The sequence below is a fragment of the Cydia strobilella genome, chromosome 16, assembly GCF_947568885.1.
Source record: "Cydia strobilella chromosome 16, ilCydStro3.1, whole genome shotgun sequence".
NCBI classification, from domain to species: Eukaryota; Metazoa; Arthropoda; class Insecta; order Lepidoptera; family Tortricidae; genus Cydia; species Cydia strobilella.
Window position 1 is genome coordinate 10,812,089 of NC_086056.1, and position 19,684 is coordinate 10,831,772.

General features: G+C 43.5%; 2 protein-coding genes and 1 long non-coding RNA gene across 5 annotated transcripts in view; 1 reads left to right on the forward strand and 2 right to left on the reverse strand.

Annotated features, from left to right (window-relative positions):
• LOC134748334 (uncharacterized) overlaps positions 1-19,684 on the reverse strand; it is a 479,651-nt gene that overhangs the window by 217,289 nt on the left and 242,678 nt on the right. The window lies entirely within an intron of this gene.
• On the forward strand, positions 165-13,635 carry LOC134748292 (C-1-tetrahydrofolate synthase, cytoplasmic). Of its 3 annotated transcripts, XM_063683031.1 has the most exons (15): positions 165-394; positions 684-882; positions 2,910-3,046; positions 3,737-3,971; positions 4,302-4,413; positions 5,546-5,771; positions 6,095-6,268; positions 6,695-6,860; positions 7,573-7,876; positions 8,304-8,521; positions 9,091-9,301; positions 9,827-9,975; positions 10,833-10,936; positions 12,356-12,644; positions 12,989-13,635. In XM_063683031.1, exons 1-15 carry the CDS (start codon positions 357-359, stop codon positions 13,229-13,231), a joined length of 2,805 nt encoding a protein of 934 aa, XP_063539101.1. In that variant the 5' UTR covers positions 165-356; the 3' UTR covers positions 13,232-13,635. The 3 variants fall into 3 exon arrangements, with proteins under 3 accessions (XP_063539101.1, XP_063539103.1, XP_063539102.1); XM_063683033.1 differs by lacking the exons at positions 165-394; positions 684-882 and adding an exon at positions 967-983; XM_063683032.1 differs by lacking the exons at positions 165-394; positions 684-882 and adding an exon at positions 1,037-1,077.
• Positions 14,014-19,684, reverse strand: part of LOC134748291 (RNA helicase aquarius) — a 99,116-nt gene continuing 93,445 nt past the window's right edge. The window contains exons 26-27 of the mRNA XM_063683030.1: positions 15,218-15,394; positions 14,014-14,803 (exon numbers count right to left, since the gene is read on the reverse strand). Of these exons, the coding sequence (XP_063539100.1) occupies positions 14,648-14,803; positions 15,218-15,394 (333 nt within the window). The 3' untranslated portion in view covers positions 14,014-14,647. The remainder of the gene's footprint in view (positions 14,804-15,217; positions 15,395-19,684) is intronic.

Consider the following 19,684-nt stretch of genomic DNA (forward strand, 5'->3'; position numbering starts at 1 on the left):
TTCGCTATTTTTGCGGTCTACTTTCATCAGTAATACGTAGTAGGTATAAGGTATCTTAAACTCGCGTTGTTTCATAACGTTGATATCTACACCATACCAACCATACCCATCAGTATGACAACAGCACCATGATCGCGGGTTCTAGCTCCGCCATCACCTGGGGGTTATCTCAGGGATGTTATCTGTGACCTGCCCCTCAACAATATTATCTCATACGAGTTGTTCATCTCTTTCGTACTTACGTCCTGTAAGAGAGACGGGTGTCTGCGAAATTGTCGAGCCAAGGGGTCTGTGAAGTTGGGATTGGGAGTCACAGTGGGCAGCTGCCTCTCGATCGGGTAATAGCGGCTAGCAAAATGACAGCTAAAGTGATTTCGGGACTCGCTGTGGCACGGTATGCATATTTCTATTAAGATAAACATTTAGGTAGGTAATAATTTCTAAAATTATTGCTGTATTTAAGTACAAATTAGAATTGTAAGTTTTATATTGGTACCTAGCTAAATATATCTAAACAAAGTTTTCATTCATAAATAGAAGAGTAGTTCCTACATAAATATTTTCCGATTATCTCTGAATGTTATTGCAGTGAAGGTTTGGTCAGTATATAGGTATAAAGTAAATCCAAATTTAAATTAACTGCCGGTAAATACACCATTGTGTTACTTTCTACCCATGTTCAGAGCGATCGAAGATGAGCTACGACAGCAAGTCGCCGAGCTGCGCGCCGTCAGCGCGACGCTCAAGCCGCGCCTCGCCATCGTCCAGGTCGGCGGGCGAGAGGACTCCAACGTGTACATCAGGATGAAGCTCAAGGCCGCCGAGAACATCGGCATCACTGCTGAACATCTTCGTCTGCCGCGCGACATAACTGAAGGCGAGGTTAGTCCTGATCATGACCAGATTATGAGGCCTCTACACACACAGGAGCCGAAGGTAGATTATATGCGCTTGCTAAGTCGTGCGATATCACTGAAGGCGAGGTTTGTCCAAATCATCGTGCAGACGGTGAGGACTCCCGTGCAGGAGCTCAAGGCCGAGCAGTTGCGCCTGTCGCCTGACATCACTGAAGGCAAGGTTACTCCATAAGACACCGTCACACCGCACCAAGGTCATTGTGCGACGCATCCATAAGTTCTTACTAAAGAAAGCGATTTCTCTTTGACCTTGGTGCGGTGCGATGGTGTGGTACGGCCATTAGGGTGAACCTAACACTTTTTTTTTCATTGTGCGTAATATTACTTATCATATTGACCCCGGGGGTTCTAGCAGTTTTCTAACAAAATTTTCAGCTCTTTACGTAGCATTTTGAGTTTGAAAATGACGAGGAAGAGTAAGTAGGTACTTACATTTTAAAACAAAAGTCAATCAAAATCAGATAAAAAATTCGCAGGCATCTTAAGGATTAATTCTTTATCTAATGAACCTAGGTACTAATTCAGTGTAGTTAAATTTACTTACGATTATCTACTTTAATATTGTCTTCGGTTACGGCGATCGTTACTCATGAAATAAAACTATGAAATCGGATTATATCTTCTCGAATTAAATCTTATCGTGTCAGAGGTGTAGGGTTAGAGCCGGCGTAGCTTTATCGCGTATATCTTTACTTGAAAATAGTTGTAATGTGAAACGATTTTGCATGTAAAACCAGCCTTAAAGTTTATAGTTTATTATGGTTCATTTTTTGGGTTCCGTACCCAAAGTGTAAAAACCGGACCCTATTACTAAGACTCCGCTGTCTGTCTGTCCGTCTGTCACCAGGCTGTATCTCATGAACCGTGATAGCTAGACAGTTGTAATTTAAACAACAAGCAACAAATACTAAAAACAGAATAAAATAAATATTTAAGTGGGCTCCCATACAACAAACGTGATTTTTTTGCCGTTTTTTACGTAATAGTACGGAACCCTCAGTGCGCGAGTCCGACTCGCACTTGGCCGGTTTTTTTTTGTGTGGGTACTTTTGCACATTGTAGTTTCTCCTCAGTCACCCGTTGACCCCGAACGCTGTAAAGGGTTCGAAACGTCGGGATTACAAATTCAATATACGCGATGTAGTCCGATTTCATAGTTTTATTAGATTTCATTATCTAATTTCTCAGCGTAACTGATGCAAACAATATAGTTTGTCTCGGTAAACAAGTTTTCGATTTAGCATTGTGGTGCATGACCATCTGACCTGTGATGATAACGCTATCAGCTGTTTACGCTTGTTATTGATGTGATGTAATCATCTCATCGTCTTGCTTTATGTTATGGAAAATATCAATGGCGAATGGCTGAGAAATGGCGAATACGGCATAATCTTAAAAAATAAGGGATATATGAATATGCACTTACTCGTATGAACCGTACTTAGAAAATCTGCCAGAGCTAAATATAGTAAGCGTGAACCTTATTTTTACTAAGTACCTACTGCTTTGATGCTTTTACAGTACATATGGTGCTAATTTACCGCCCTAGTGCGGTAACTAGCACTATACGTGCGTATGTTGAAAATTTAATGGGCCATTAGGTATATGTACTGTAAAACGTTTGTACAACACGCGTGCGAAAAGGTAATTCGCAACTCGTGTCGATTTAAAACACTTCCCTCGGTCGTTGCGAATTTCCTACTCTGCATTTGTATCGTAATGTTGGTAGGTACTATTTCATGACCCAAATAGGAAATTAAGAATGCCTAACGCGGAATATTGACAAACAGAAATACAGTTTAGATGTTTTGATCTACGTAAAGTCAACCTAACGCATGTTTTGGGTGTTTTATTATCTTAACACGATTTATTATTTTCTTGTGTTCTCGTACACGCATGAATTTAAACGTAATTTATTAATTCTGGGGCTTCATACCTATAAAAGTACCCTGTATCTTCATACCTAGTTTACAAGTACATGTCTTTTCTCAGTTGCTGAACCAGATAACGGCGCTGAACGAGGAGCCGTCCGTGCACGGCATCATCGTGCAGATGCCCCTGGACTCCACACACACTATCGACGCGCACGTCATCACCGACGCCGTGTCCGCCGACAAGGACGTGGATGGGTACGTACGTACTACACCCTAGGCCTATTGCCCGATGCCACGGATCGCACGATCCGAGATTGCACGCTCGACGCGGACATCGACCACCCGTATTAGGTAAATTTCTTTTAACTTATCTATGACGGTCAACGTCAGCGTCAAGCGTGCGCTCTCGGAGCGTGCGTTTCGTGATAGAGTGATCAGCCTGGCACTTGTTATTTTTTTCTCTTATAGCAACAAAACTAATAATTAGTCACATAATTCCTTGATGATATTTTTCATTAGTAATATGATTTTGATATACCGTTATTATAAGGCTTGTTTATGTTCCAAAGTTAGTACGTATGTAAACTTATTAATACTTAGCTTAAGAAAATGTTTGCAACACTCTTCTGGGGTCTATGTGATACTTACATGAAAACTTTTACCATGGTGCAATAAACTATGATTATAATATTGGTAGGTATTATTAGCCTGGAACACATTGTAACCGATATAACCTGCACTTTCTTCGCTCACCGCAAGCTGACGGTATTGATTTCTGATAGCTTTCTAAGTCAACATATCGTATAATTTAATTTTAAATAAAACAAACAAACCTAGAGTGGAAATGATGACTGCTGCTGTCTAAATGATTCTAAGAGACTAACAAGCAGCACCCGTCATATGAAATCTTTTATAAATAAGTAAGCTTTAATTTCACAATTCCAGTTTGAACACCATCAACGAAGGTCGCGCTGCAGTAGGCGACCTGAGTGGCTTCATCCCATGCACTCCGGCCGGCTGTATCGAGCTCATCAAGCGCGCTGGCGTGTCCATCGCGGGCAAGAACGCGGTGGTGCTGGGCCGCAGCCGCATCGTCGGCACCCCGGTCGCGGAGCTACTCAAGTGGGAACACGCCACCGTCACCGTCTGCCACTCTAAGACCAAGGACTTGAGTGAAATCGTAAGATAAACTGCATATACCTATATATTAGGTACCTAATAATATGTACTTATAAAACAACACCCTGCGTAAATAAATACTCGAGCACTGTGCGGTTACACAGAAAAGAGAATTTCCTTCCGCGAACGCTCCGTGAGTGAGCTTGCCGAGGTTTTCTGGAGAGACTATGGTATATAGGGCTGGCGCGAGAGGCGCGACTGTATCTCGCCTTCGAGAGGGACTACCCGTCTTTCTCTAATTTATACAGTTATTTATGCTGACCTGAAATTACGTGTAACTACTTCAAAAACGGAGTTTACAGTCTTAAAAATCTTCTGTTTTGTGTTGCAGACAAAGACCGCTGATATTCTGGTGGTGGCGATCGGGCGGCCTGAGCTGGTCCGCGGCTCGTGGATCAAGCCCGGAGCCGTCGTTATCGACTGCGGCATCAACCCTATTCCGGGTGAGTTCATTAACGTGCGTCCATGACTGGCAGATGAACCTATTTTAAGGCTCACTGCTGCACGCGTGCGTAAAGCCTGACGTGTATTGCTCTAGCGTTTCGTGAATGTTGCGTCAGCAGCGCTTTTGCCAGAATTTAAAGATTGACGTAAATTTTCCATTGTGTTTAGGGTCACGGAGAACAAAGCAATACTTAGTAAGCTGAGGAAGTTCGAAGGATATGTATCACTTACCTACTTAAAAAGGACATTAATAGTTTTACACTTTCCTGCGTTAATCATATCTGATGAGTTTCGTTTCATCCTTTAATGTTTGTTTTTGTAACTCAAGTACAATAGGCGGAACCAAGCACCGCATTGACCGGATCAATGAATAAATGTAAACAACCATTGTAACGCACATATCAGAGTGCCAGACAGGTCGTCCGCTCCGAACGGTGATGATAACCATCCAGTTAAAACTTGTGATCATTGATTGTGCATTAATGGCATACCTCAGGTTATATACATAGGTAAGATTCTAAATTATTTAGAGAGGGACGGGTAGTTCTATAATATACCTAACTCGCAGGCGTGATATTGTTGCGGTTCTCCTGTGCTAGGCCTACTGTTGGTTAATTTTCGTTTACAAGTTTTACAACGCATAAAATGACGTGGTAGTATATACGATAGTAGGTAGGTATTTTGTAATCTTGATAGGTTATGGGTTTACACAATACCTATAGATGTAACCTAGGATTCGATTTCTCAACGTTGGTTTGTAGAGCTAAAACGGCTTGACAGGCTTTTTCTGTGCCTAGTTTTAATAGTATTTTTAAATAAGCTTTAGATTTCAATTTGTGCGAGTAAGTGAATAACCAGTGTAAGTAGAACTTGCATGTAATAAAAAATATGATCCCTAAATCCCGTCATGAACTTTTTTTTTGATGGGTTGGAGGAATTGGATAGTCGTATATTTTTGTGACCTTCGTCTTTCTGTCTCACAAACAATTTAAATTAGAAGCCTAACCTTCCTTTTTCGCAGGCCGGATAGCCTTTCACTCTCCTGCTTTCTTTTCGTCAGTAAACTAAGGGTCCACGGACCATAGTTCCAAAACCCCTGCAGTCATAGTAACACGGGCGCTCCACCCGCAGACCCATCGAAGAGCAGCGGCCAGCGGCTGGTGGGCGACGTGGCGTACGCCGAGGCGCTGCAGGTGGCGTCGGCCGTGACGCCGGTGCCCGGCGGCGTGGGCCCCATGACCGTGGCCATGCTCATGCGCAACACCGTGCAGGCCGCGCGCCGCAGCCTCGACCGCATGCGCGCGCCCGCCTGGCCGCTCAAGCCGCTGCGGCTGGTGCCCAAATCACCGCCTCCCAGGTAAAATTTAGGCTGGCCAATTAATAAGTTATTACAAAGAGCGGGAAATAAGGAACTGCCAGCAGTAGTTATAGAAGCGGCCGGTAAGTGTTGTCCTTGCGGACGTCACATCATCGCGCGAGCCGGCATGAGACCGGAGACAACGGGCTGCTTTGCCGGCCTATGCAATGAACACCTATGAAAATTCATTGCCGGCTTGTTTGAATCAAGCTTTGTACTTCTGCAAATATAAAGGGCAAAACTCCCTTCTTACTCTACCTTTTTAGCCAGGTAAGCGTAAGCATAGATATGCAGGGGTTTAACAAAAGCTTTCTCTTTCACAGCGACATCGTGATTGCGCGCTCACAGAAGCCGAAGGACATCAACAAGCTGGCGGCGGAGATCGGCCTCGCGCCGAACGAGGTCTCCCAGTACGGCCGCACCAAGGCCAAGATCGCCTTGTCCGTGCTGGAGCGGCTGAAGGACCAGCGCCCCGGGAAATATATCGTCGTTGCTGGGTAATTCATACAATGACTGTAAAGCTATTTACAAATGACTAGACCAATATTTGGACAGACAATACCATATTATTATCATAAATAAAATATTCAAACAGTAAGTAGGACATTACAGTAGGTAGATGAGGACTAATCGGCAGTGAACTACAGAGTATACCATAAATTGGGGAAACGGGATTTGTCGCACGATTGATGTGAAAATATCTACTCTTATCATGTACTTATGACATTTGAGTTACTGTATGTGTAACACCTCAATTGCCTCTACCGTTACATACATTTGAGGTGTGAACTGCGATACTTAAAAATCTAGAGCATTCCCCAATAATTAATAAACTCCAACAAGCGACAAACTTTTTAACACTGTAGGTAGCTATCATCTCGAATCTTACTTTTACATTTGACTAATGTATCGTTACGTAACAGGATCACGCCAACGCCGCTGGGCGAGGGTAAGAGTACGACACTGCTGGGCCTCGTGCAGGCTTTGTGTGCGCGCCGCGGCCGTAACGCGTTCGCCGTGATGCGGCAGCCCAGCCAGGGACCCACGTTCGGCGTGAAGGGTGGCGCTGCTGGCGGTGGATACTCGCAGGTAATACCACAATGTCGTCAATGGGACATGTTGATGATGATGCTCTCTTGACCGATTTCGGCCACAGCGACTGTGTGCTCTGGAGTAGGCAATTTTTAATTCGCGTTATTAGCGTGTAGCTGATCCGCTCTCTGGTGCGCCCTTAGGTGGCTCACGTACCCTATCTTCTTGCTAAATACTCGAGCACATTTTGGGCACGTCAGCGCACCACCTACATAGTTGTAGCAAATCGAGGTTGGCGGCTGAGCCTTAAGCTCATCTCGTTTCCTGTCGAGCTCACTGTAGCGTTCATTCTCGAAATCAGTGACTCGATCGTGAATGAATGGGGACATGTTACAGTTAGTGTAGGTTTAGTGTTGACGCAGCAGCCGCGGCGCTACTACAGGTATCTACTAATACCCGTTTACCGTTGCTACGGGTATTTACACTTACACCACGCTGCTGGGCCTGGTTTAGGCACCGAGTTTACGCATTGACCATAAGCTACATTTTTAAGTTGCTACCGTTTCTAGTTAAAAGAGGCCAGTCTTTATTTGCGGGCATTTGCTTTACACATAAGTCGGTTGTAAACGTTTATTACCGCAAATATGGCATGCAGGAATAGGAATTGAGGGACAAATTAATAACCAAACCGTTTAATAAATAGTCAAATCAAAACTATCCTTCTCAGACGTCCAAAGCAGCAAAATTAACCATATATTGTTTTGCGAAGGTTATTCCCATGGAGGAGTTCAACCTCCACCTGACGGGCGACATCCACGCGGTGACGGCCGCCAACAACCTGGTGGCCGCGCAGATGGACGCGCGCATCTTCCACGAGCTCACGCAGAAGGACGGGCCGCTCTACGACCGCCTGGTGCCCCGCATCAAGGGCGTGCGCAAGTTCTCGCCCATACAGCTGAGAAGACTGCAACGGCTGGGCATTAACAAGACCGATCCGGACTCGTTGACTGATGAGGAGAAGACCAAGTTCGCGAGGCTCAATATTGATACGTCCAAGATTATGTGGAATAGAGGTGAGCAGTGTTATCATAATTATACACGTACTTAGTGATGATTGTGTTAGAGGAAAGTTTTATTATAATAATATTTAAGTACAATACTTGTACGGAAGTTGTAATGTAAACTTGCTGAATGTCATGATTAACATAAAATAAATATAGTACCTACTTCATACAGAATTTCCACTATCTAATAAAACTGATATGCGATAGCTGAAGGTTTACGAAATTGGAAAGGAAGGAATCGTGGTTTTCCTCCCTAATGGATGACACGTTTACTTTGTCTCTTTTTTATGTTGTGATGTTTGAGCGGCACTCGCGTCTATTGTCATGCTCAAAGCAGTATAATGTTCCGAAATTAACTGCTCTAAGTAGTCAGCGCACCTATCACAGCCAAACAATTGAGTGACATAATGTAGTAATGACATCATCTTTGTTTCAGTGGTGGACCTAAACGACAGATACCTGCGTAAGATTACAGTGGGCCAATCCCCGACGGAAAAGGGCTTCTCACGCGAGACCGCCTTCGACATCTCCGTGGCCTCCGAGATCATGGCCATCCTAGCGCTGGGCACGGACCTCAAGGACATCAAACAGAGGCTGGCCAATATGGTGGTGGCACTCGACAAGAGCGGCAACGCGGTTACTGCCGACGACTTGGTAAGACTTGTTTGGATAAAAAGAAAAAATATAACACTTTAAACTCTGGCGTTATGTACACATAATTAATGTCATTACCGCCATAAAATTTCATTATTTTACCTTTTTTCCGACGTTTCAAGTTTCAACTACGTTGCACTAGCTGTGGTTACGGAAGACTGACGTCCCAGCAAAATGTCAATTGAGATATTGGGAAAAGAACACTAAACTACCCGACATTAGTTTATATAAATGTTCAGGGTAGACAAATACATTTATCTACCCGTTTCTGTTTAATTAAGATCGGGTAGTTTATTGTTGTTTACCAAAATCTCAATTGACATTTTGCTGGGACGTCAGTCTTCCGTGACCACAGCTAGTGCAACCTAGCTGAAACGTCGGAAAAAAGGTAAAATAATAAAATTTAATCGCGTTCGACCCGGTAATGACATTAAAGAAAAAATAGTACATAAACCATTTATTTATGTCTTCATTCCACGTTACGAAGTTATGCAAATACGATTCGAATGTTTTTGTCAAGTCTTTCCAACTGGTTCTGCCAAGGGAAACACTAACGTGACATGTTTCAGGGCACGACCGGCGCCGTAATGACGCTGCTCCGCGACGCGTTCGAGCCGACGCTGATGCAGTCCCTGGAAGGCACGCCCGTGCTCGTCCACACCGGGCCCTTCGCCAACATCGCGCACGGCTGCTCGTCCATCTTGGCCGACAGGATCGCTCTACAGCTCGCCGGCCCGGCGGGTTACGTCGCTACTGAGGCTGGCTTCGGCTCTGACATCGGTAACATCATTCAATTCGTCCGTTTGAGGATTTTTTCCTGAGGAGTGTCCATACAAAAGTTCTTAATTATAGTAAACAAAAGCAATGACTTTTATGACGTTATTCATGCATGTGTCGTACTTACGTCAGTAAAACTTACAAGTGTGTCGTTACCTAGCGTTTTTCCGGCCTAGCGCCAGGGTCCGCTTTCCTATACTCAATCTTCTCCACTGCCCGGTCTTCGGCATCCTGAGGTGTGAGATTGTTCTCTTCCATGTCCGCTATCACAATGTCCACCCAACGCTTTTAGGCCTACCGCGGTCGCTTAATCTGAGAGATGGATTTACCCGACATTTAATCGAGTTTGAAGTTAACCGACTCTTAGGCCTAATTGAGGCTTGTAAAGTTTTATGAGTAAGGGTTAGCCTTTTGCCCTTCAGGCGGCAGTAAAAACAACATGATTCGATCAAGATATATCTATGCAAGAGTACCTAAGTAGTAAGCATTTCCACGTTGGTAACAACTGATCTCTACTGTTTACTATAGGTATGGAGAAGTTCTTCGACATCAAGTGCCGCGCGAGTGGCGCTACGCCACACTGCGCGGTGATCGTGGCGACGGTGCGCGCCCTCAAGATGCACGGGGGAGGTCCGCCCGTGTCGCCCGGCGCGCCGCTTCACGACGTCTACGTCAAGGTGGGTTACACGTCTAGGCCGCGTTACCGCTACGCTGAATCTACTCACATTATTCGACGTCAGCGTGAGCCACATCGGGATACGCTGTGATCGTAGCAACGGTGCGCTATTCAACGACATGTGTCAAGTCAACGTGAGTGCTGACCAGGGTGCGTAGCCAACATGCCAATCATTTATGCTCCTTAGCGAACACAATGCAACTGTCACTGTCGTACTAATGGAAGAGTGATAGAGAGATACAGAGCGTTTCGTTATCGTAGCGCAAACGATTGTCACCATGGCTAGGCACGCTGCACTGTACCTAAATATGGCAACGGCGACGATGCGCGCTTTAAAATATGCCCTACTTTCCCGGACTTTGAAACGACTGTTTGTTTGTGACGGACGGTACGACACGAGTAGGTATCTATGCTATTTAAATATACCTATACATTACACAAGTTTTAACATAGACATTTTAGAGTACAAAGGGATTGACAGTTCAAGCTATGCTGGCACCATCTGCTAAATACTTCGACCGGCCAACCCCATTCGTTGATTGCCTTTTGTTGTATTCCGGAAAATTACTATATATGTTTTATACAATACGGAAACATACAATACGTCCTCCTTTTTTTGAAGTCGGTAAAAAATTGTGCTAATATTCGATGAAAATGACATAAAATCGTTAAAAGTTAGGAGAGATTTTGCCTACTTGTTTATTTTCTACCGCTTTATAAGTACAAATTGGTTGAGTGAGAGTCGTGAGAGTAAAATAGAAGTTTATCTATTCTGTCTTGAGAACAGTTGCCCCATAAAAACTAAAACTTCTTTATGGTTTTTGAACTTAAATATTTATGAAATTTGACTATTACCAGGAGAACCTGGAGCTGCTGGAGAAGGGTCTATGCAACCTGCGCAAACACATCGAGAACGGCAACAAGTTCGGCGTACCTGTGGTCATTGCCGTCAACAGACACGGGTCAGTCTTATCTCTATCTTTCTCTTATCTTCCGCCATCTGTATTCCCTGATCAATATGACCTCGGTCTCTTTAAAGCAAGAGAGAATAGGCTATTACTGAACCGGTGAGATCTATATTAGGCCCTGTCTTCACTTTCCATCAGGTTTGAGGCAGGTGTGACTAGGGCCAATCGCCGATCAGTTTATAATAATAATAATAAACCGGCCGAGTGCGAGTCGGACTCGCACACCGAGGGTTCCGTACTTTTTAGTATTTGTTGTTATAGCGGCAACAGAAATACATCATCTGTGAAAATTTCAACTGCCTAGCTATCACGGTTCATGAGATACAGCCTGGTGACAGACAGACAGACGGACAGACGGACAGCGGAGTCTTAGTAATAGGGTCCCGTTTTTACCCTTTGGGTACGGAACCCTAAAAACCGAGTGCAGGCTAGAGCGGGGCGAACAGCGCGGCATGCGGCGCGACGTCTATTTGAGTCAAATGCAAACGTATGCAAGCGGCCTCAGTGCGCGCTGCTCAAATCCCTTGGGAACTCGACGCCTGAAACGCCACGCCGCACGCCCCGCTGGAGGTTCGCCATCGCCGATTTGCGCTGGTGCGCGGAGCGAGCGGGTGCATGCGCGCGGGTAAAATCCGTCGCACGCATCCGCGCCAGTTAGCAACGCTCATATAGTCTTCATCATCTCAAATGACTTTTTCGTCTAAGACGGTAATCTGTTAAACAAAAGCCATTGTCTCTTTTGTGCGAGCTGTCGGCCTTTGTGTGCCATTGTGTGTTGGCGCGTGCCACGGCGCGTGCGGTGCTCACACACAATGGCTGACCGCCGTTGTTTAACAGATTACCGTCTTAGACGAAAAAGTCATTTAAGAAGATGAAGACTATACTACTTACTTAAGTATTTATCGTTAATCCGCTCACCCACTCCGTGTGCCGGCTCAAGTCGGCGAAGGGCCTGAGGCGCCTGAGGCTGTACACTATAAATACGAACCCAGAAAAACAAGTTTCTCACCTTGCAAGGTCAAGCTTTTTTTAAACATCCAAAGATTTTTAGATCACCATAGTTCTAAAAGGAAGATCCTGATCTAAGAGGCTCCTTAAGGTATTTTCTATTTCGCAATAATTATGTAGGTTTTCCTTTCTCATTTACTACTTGCAACCGAATGCTGCAACTTTTATTAATCATCATAGCGATACTCTCAGTCGCTTACACTTTAGATATCTATTTATCTAAAAGTTCTAACATTAGTACTAATTCCTCGTACTTACTATAGTTAGTGCCGTGTGTGTAAATATATCAGTATTAGCAGTCTAGCAGCAGTAGGTGTAGAAAAAGTTACAAAATATGATTAATGAACGAGGTTCATTTATTTTAACGGAATTAGATGAAGCAATAACAGCCCAGTTTGATTTCAGAAACGACACTGAAGCCGAGCTGAAGCTCGTCCAACAGTTCGCGGAAAAGAACGGCGCCTTCAGAGCGGTCGTGTGCGACCACTGGGCCCGCGGCGGGGAAGGCGCGCTCGACCTCGCCGACGCCGTCGTGGCCGCCTGCGACAAACCCTCTTTCTTCCGCTTCCTGTACCCGCTGGAGAGACAATCCATCCAGGACAAGATCCTTACCATCGCCAAGGACATGTACGGTGCTGGAGATGTGCAGTACACGGATGACGCGCTTCAAAAAATCAAGATGTTCACTGAGAAGGTTGGTCAAATTGTTTATTATTATTTTTAAAAGATTGTCAGGTAAATCACTTAGTTTTGTCTCTATTCACCCCGGTTGATGGTATTTAACTTTATGGTTTTGTTAGAATATGAGTAGTGACCGGTTTTGGTGTTTAGATAGATAAAGTAGATATAGATATCGCTCTAAGTAGATCACTCACATGGGATATCCTTAATGTGTCCTGCTTATCGCGTAAGAAAAACAAGATAAAGCACTTACCTAACCTCTCTCTCTCTCTTGTAAAATCACAAGGGGCCTAAGATTACTTACTTTCAGAGTTCTTGCATATTCGAAGAGGGTACCTAATATTTGGTCTATTCCAGGGCTACGACAAATTCCCAATCTGCATGGCCAAGACGTCCAACTCCCTGACGGGCGACCCGGCCATCAAGGGCGCGCCCACCGGCTTCACGCTCCGCATCAACGACGTGTTCGTCTCCGTCGGCGCCGGCTTCGTTGTGCCCATGGTCGGCGAGATCTCGAAGATGCCCGGCTTGCCCACCCGACCTAGCATATACGATATTGATCTAAATACTGAAACTTTGGAGATTGAAGGGCTGTTCTAATCTGTCTTCTATCGGTCGCGGCTTTATCTCCTATCGCTGCTGATGTATTCTGGCTGTCGGGGACGGATTCACAATGATAAGCGATAAAATCCGAGGTTATACTATCCGCATACCTGACTGACGACCGCTCTAGGACCGCGAAAGTGCGAATGAGTAGTTTCACGACCCCGGTCGTCAGTTTGGTTTGCGGATAGTATATTAGTATAACTGTCCACACGCTATGCTCGGTCCCTTTTTTGATAATTTTTACTTAAAATTAAAAAGAGCGGTCAGTTCTGCTAATGCTAGAGAAGCGATAGGTACCTACGGATTTGCGCGCTTAAAATCTGAATATTGTTTGTACCATGTAATCGTTGCTATTGAACGTTTTGTAATGTATCGAATAAATGTTATATTTGTTTGTGTTTGGTGCTTTGTTTTTTGTTATCCTACTAGATATAAATTGTGTGGATAGGTAGTGGTGGTAAATTGCACTCATCAACCGTCCATTAGTACTACGGTACTTACCCAAACACTAAATAATAATAATGGCAATTACGATTGAGGAAAAATAAGTATAATAGTGTATATCATATTTTAGTTGAACAGTTACAAAAACTTGGCTCCGCATTTACAGAACCGTTTAAAATGCTTTGCAGATAAACCGGCTGGTAATACATTTAAATTAAGAGCCCTCCTTCCTTCTCCGCGTTTCTAATTTAAATTTCTCGTCGATTTCATTCGAATCTTCAAAGAAGCAGCTAAATATTTGTGATAACTCCTTATGTTTTATAAATAAAAACTTATTTAAAAATTACAATGTTTATTTACTTAATCTTAAGGTACAGTTAGATACATCACTCAGATTCAAACAAACATGAAATTCACTGAATTTTTATTCCATTCAGTACTTACAACACAGCAACATTTTAGTAACAATGCAACGCATAAGTACATAGTTACTTTAGGAAACGGAATGGTCTATGCCTTAAATCTTGGCCACGACATTGCGCGACTGGCTCCGGTGGGGCAACAAAAATATAGTGAGAATGCTGCAACCGTTGACTTATTATTACTTCATATAAGTAGAGAAGCCATATACCAAACAATGAAATCGTTGCAATCGCAAACTGTAGGCGAAAGGGAGCAGGGCGTCGTAAAACGTCGTAAGCGCCGTGAAATTCACGCGTTTACGTCGCGAGATTTACGCTACGCTTAAATAGTTTATCGGTCGACAAAAACTCATGGTGCAAAATACTGGCTCTCTGTGCCGGTTCAATACGTAGTAATAACAGTTCAATAGCTGCAACATGCATCGCTAGAGACCGCGAGTGCAAGTGAGACGGCCGGCTTAGTGATTTAAGACTGCAAGTACGTTGACTTCGGCCCCACAATAGGTACATTGCCTTTCGTGTGCCTAAGCTCCGCTCATGCAGCCTAGTTGGGTTCGGGTTCATCGACCTCGTTGACGATCTGCGTGGGCTGGAAGTCGTCGTCGTCGTCCGCACCGGGGTGCGAGGGCACGAAGTGTCGCGGCTCGCGCGACTTGGCCGCACGCGCTGTGCCTGGCGCAGACCAGGTCTGTTGTGCCTGCTGAATGTCGAAAAAAATAATATTAATATTGTCTTCGGTTACCGCGATAGTTACTCATGAAATAAAACTATGAAAACGGATTATATCGCGTATATTGAATTTATAATACATCCCGACGTTTCGAACCCTTTACAGCGTTCGTGGTCAACGGGTGACCCGTATACAATCAATCAATATATGATCAATATACGCGATATAATCCGTTTTCATAGTTTTATTTTATATTTATATTAGCTAACGCAAGCTATCGAGTTCGATTCTCTGTTATCTTTTCTTGTACACAGTGATACTATTTACTCTATTAGAAGGGAATAGCGCTCGTAACACAGTAAAAAATGGCCGCCGTTTTTAACTTAATCGTTATTGGTCCGATTGCGTTTAAAATGCAAGTACATTAAATAGATGAGTACGTACCTCCTGCCGCTGGTGGTCGCGCACGCGCTCTAGGTACATGTCGTACACGAAGCGCGCCACGTGCGGCATGTCGCGCGCGACGAGCGACAGCTCCTGCGGCACGGCGGCGCCGGCCGCGCGCTGCGCCGGGTAGCGCTCGCCCGGGACTAGCACCAGCTCCAGTGGCCGCGCTACCAGCTGCAATCACCATACATTACACAGGTTTATGTATACCCTAGCTAGCGTCGACCGTGTGACGTGTCGCAACACCTTGTAATGAGTCAGGTTCTTGAGTAGAAGAGATAAATGAAATTTGAGCTTACACATGCAAAATACTTATTTAATGAATTTAGGATACCTATTTTAACAACCATAAGTTGGCGTGAATGAATTTAACGGGGGCGTAAGTAGAGACAACATAAAACATTTAATGCCTAAATACTAAATTTAGTTTAGTTAAAGTTTAGTTTAGAAAACCGAAAAAGTCACTTACACTGTTATCCTTTTATAGCCAAAATTCTTGATACAACAAGAGAAAAGAAAACAAATAAAAATAAAATAAATTAAATAAAACTAAAAACAAAAAGAATGTCCACGCAGTGAGGATTGAACTCGGGATATCGGAGCCACTACACCATGAGTCCGCGGTGGCCAGTTGCGAATCTTGAGTTCGTGAGCGCCTATGGCGACCGCCCTCTCGATAATTAAAATATGACTCCCGTACTATGCTTTGCTACACAATCGATCACCATATGCGTAAGGGGCGTTCCTCAAAGGCTGCGAACAACATAATAGCAGTATGTGAATACAAGTTAGGTACACTTGAATTTAACGATTTGCATTCACATACTATATCTAACAATTTCATATAAAAACACTTACCCCCTGTCTTGCTAACGTTTATGCACTTATTTCAACAATGAGTGAATACGATTTCAATCAGTTTATTACCAAATTGCACCAAAAACTGAGTTATTTCGTTATAATTCTATCCGCGGACACAGTGACATTCACTTGCCGGACCGGATCTTTTCTCTCGCCACCCTCATTTTCTAAAATGTCAACCTGACGTAAATTAATGCCAAATGTAAGCGATTTCTGAGACCCATAACGACATCTATCCCAAGATTGAGTAACCAACCATTACAATATCCTCCCTCCTCGGGAGAATCCGACCCGGATTCATGCCATACGCTTCAGGTCAGATGAGTGCCATTTTCCCAGGTCCTGTCTTGCTAACGTTTATGCACTTATTTCAACAATGAGTGAATACGATTTCAATCAGTTTATTACCAAATTGCACCAAAAACTGAGTTATTTCGTTATAATTCTATCCGCGGACACAGTGACATTCACTTGCCGGACCGGATCTTTTCTCTCGCCACCCTCATTTTCTAAAATGTCAACCTGACGTAAATTAATGCCAAATGTAAGCGATTTCTGAGACCCATAACGACATCTATCCCAAGATTGAGTAACCAACCATTACAATATCCTCCCTCCTCGGGAGAATCCGACCCGGATTCATGCCATACGCTTCAGGTCAGATGAGTGCCATTTTCCCAGGTCCTTGCCTCTCAAACTTACCAATCTGTATACGTCCGTTGATAACCTCTGAGCTATTATGGCCTTATCAAATTTAGGCGACAGTTTTGCCATTATATCTTTTGCAGCGTTGGAGAGAAGTTTCTTGCGATACCACACCATGTCACCTTCTGTGTATTCACAGGTACGACGCCGTTTGTTATAGTGAGTGGAATTAACTTCATATGCTTTCCTGAGTCGTTCTCTAACATCCCTGTAAATCTCGTCCCTTGCTTTGACATATGCCTCATAACCCTGTCTATTGCATTGCAGCGGGGCCTTCTCTTGGAAATGTCTACATTTATCCCGCTGCACCGAGGTTTCCCGCCCAAAGAATAAGTACGAAGGCGTTCTTCCTGTAACCTCGTGAACTGCAGTTCTCATGGCATGTCCTATCTGGTGGATGTACCTATCCCATTCTTTATGATTATCCTTTACATAACAGGCTATAGCCGTACCAATAACCTTGTTAACCCTTTCAGTGGGATTTGCTTGTGGGTGGTAATAGGGTGTATACCACAAGTCTATATTGTAGTTTTCGGACATTTCTTTAAACTGGTTCGAAACAAATTGTTTACCATTATCACATATAATGACATCTGGTGGACCGTAGAGTAATATTACCTGTTCTTCCAAGATTCTTACGATATTGGATGCTTTACCATTGCGTAAAGGAAACAACAAAGAAAACTTGCTAAACCAGCATGATACCACTAATAACATTGTGTTTCCTTGTTTAGAACGTGGAAACGGACCCATCAAGTCCATGGAAACAATTTGAAATGGACCCGTTACCTCCCTTTGACGTCCCATCATGCCACATGGTGACAACTGTGAAGATTTGTGACTGGCGCAGACCTCACATTTCCTGACATAATTCTTCACATCTCCAATAAGTGAGGGCCAGTAATACTGCTGCCTCACTCTATTAATCGTTTTCTTGGCCCCAAAATGTCCAGCTAATGGATCATCATGACACTCTTTCAAAACCTGATCGCGGAGTGTTTCGGGAACTACCAACTTCCAACTGTACCTCTCATCGGGGAACTGTTTTAATTTTAAATATTTCCACAGACGATCCTGGCTAAGCTGCCAATCCTCTGAATGTTGTCCGCTGAGGACCTTCTCCTCCTGCGACGTATACCAAACATCTTTATTCTCTGCCCTAATTTCTAACAAGGCTAAATCCTCTGTATCCAATGCCCTGGACAGTGCGTCTGGCACAATGTTTTGCTTTCCCTTTCGAAAAACGACTTCATAATCGAACCTGACTCATTACAACCTGTACGCCGCTTTCCCACTGACGTCCAGTTTTTTACGGGATACGGTTTACTGCAGGATCCCGTTTTCTGTAGTATGCGTGCAGTATCCCGCAAACAGAATGATCGTGTGAACGTTACTATATTAGCACGTACCTATACTACTAAAACGGAATCCTGCAGAAAACCGTATCCCGTAAAAAACTGGACGTCAGTGGGCAAGAGCTCTTAGAGTGCGTCTAAGCTAACTTTGCACGTAATTGAAGCCGAACAGGGTCGACTGAGCGTGACGTTGTTCAGCGGCATCCGACAGTAGCCGAATAGAGCCGGTGGCGGTGACGCGTGATAACAATCGAGGTTAGTCAGTGGTGGGCCTAACTAAGATCACAATCGTACATCGACAAATGCCATACGAAAAGAAAAAAAAACGGCCAAGTGCGTTACGAAAAAAAAACAGCAAAAAACCACGTTTGTTGTATGAGAGCCCCATTTAAATATTAATATTATTCTTTTTTTAGTATTTGTTGTTATAGCGGCAACAGAAATACATCATCTGTGAAAATTTCAACTGTCTAGTTATCACGGTTCATGAGATACAGCCTGGTGACAGACAGACAGACAGACAGGCGGACAGCGGAGTCTTAGTAATAGGGTCCCGTTTTTACCCTTTGGGTACGGAACCCTAAAAATGAATCAGGATGACAGATCCAACGAAATCACGTGACTATTTCCATACATGATTTTGTTGTTTGTTTCGATTGGCGTTTTCTATCAAAAATAAAATAAATGGAAATTTAAATTTTAAATTTTAGACTAATCATGTGAATTGATTGAGGTCAATTGTTTCAACGTCCCATAAGATTAAGAGATCAAGAGGAAATGAGGAGGTTGACATGTTAGCAAAAGAAGCCCGCACAATTGGAGCAGAAGTTTATATTACACCACACTTTACAGAAAAGTTACATAAATACAATATGAAAGTACGTGGGATATGGAAAGAACACTTTGATGAGCGTTGCAAAGAAAAAGGTATATGGTACAGGACTATGCAATGTGAACCTCCTCATATTCCTTGGTTTATGAGGTTAAGTAGGAAATTAATTAAGATAGGATTAAGACTTCGTTCAGGACACATTCCTCTAAAGAAGTTCGCTTTTATGATGAAAAAAGAGCCATCCCCGAACTGCGAAGCTTGCAATATTGTAGAGGATGTTCAACATATATAGGTACTGGTGGAATGTGTACGGAACGAAGGTAAAAGACAAGTGTTGATGAAGTCACTAAATCTTAATATGTAGGTTAGATGTAGGCGCTTTTCAAAGCATCTTGGCGGCACCAATCTCAGAAGAGGCAAAGGAGATATATTTATTTGTGTATAATTATATTAGTCAGTATACTGTCAGGCCGTAGATGAGTGTAATTTAGCTTAAGGTACGATGGGACTGGCGTAATCTTAAGATTAAAAGTCCCTAAATAAATAAATGAATTAAAAAAAAATGGTGGGTACTTAACATCGAAATAAAAATTAATTTATCTCCTTCGTGGAACTGAACCGTTGGACATGAAAGTGTATGCAGTTTGCCGTGTTTGCCGGGGAATTTGGTAATTTTATACGACGCTTTTCTGAGAAACTTGCACTACCTTA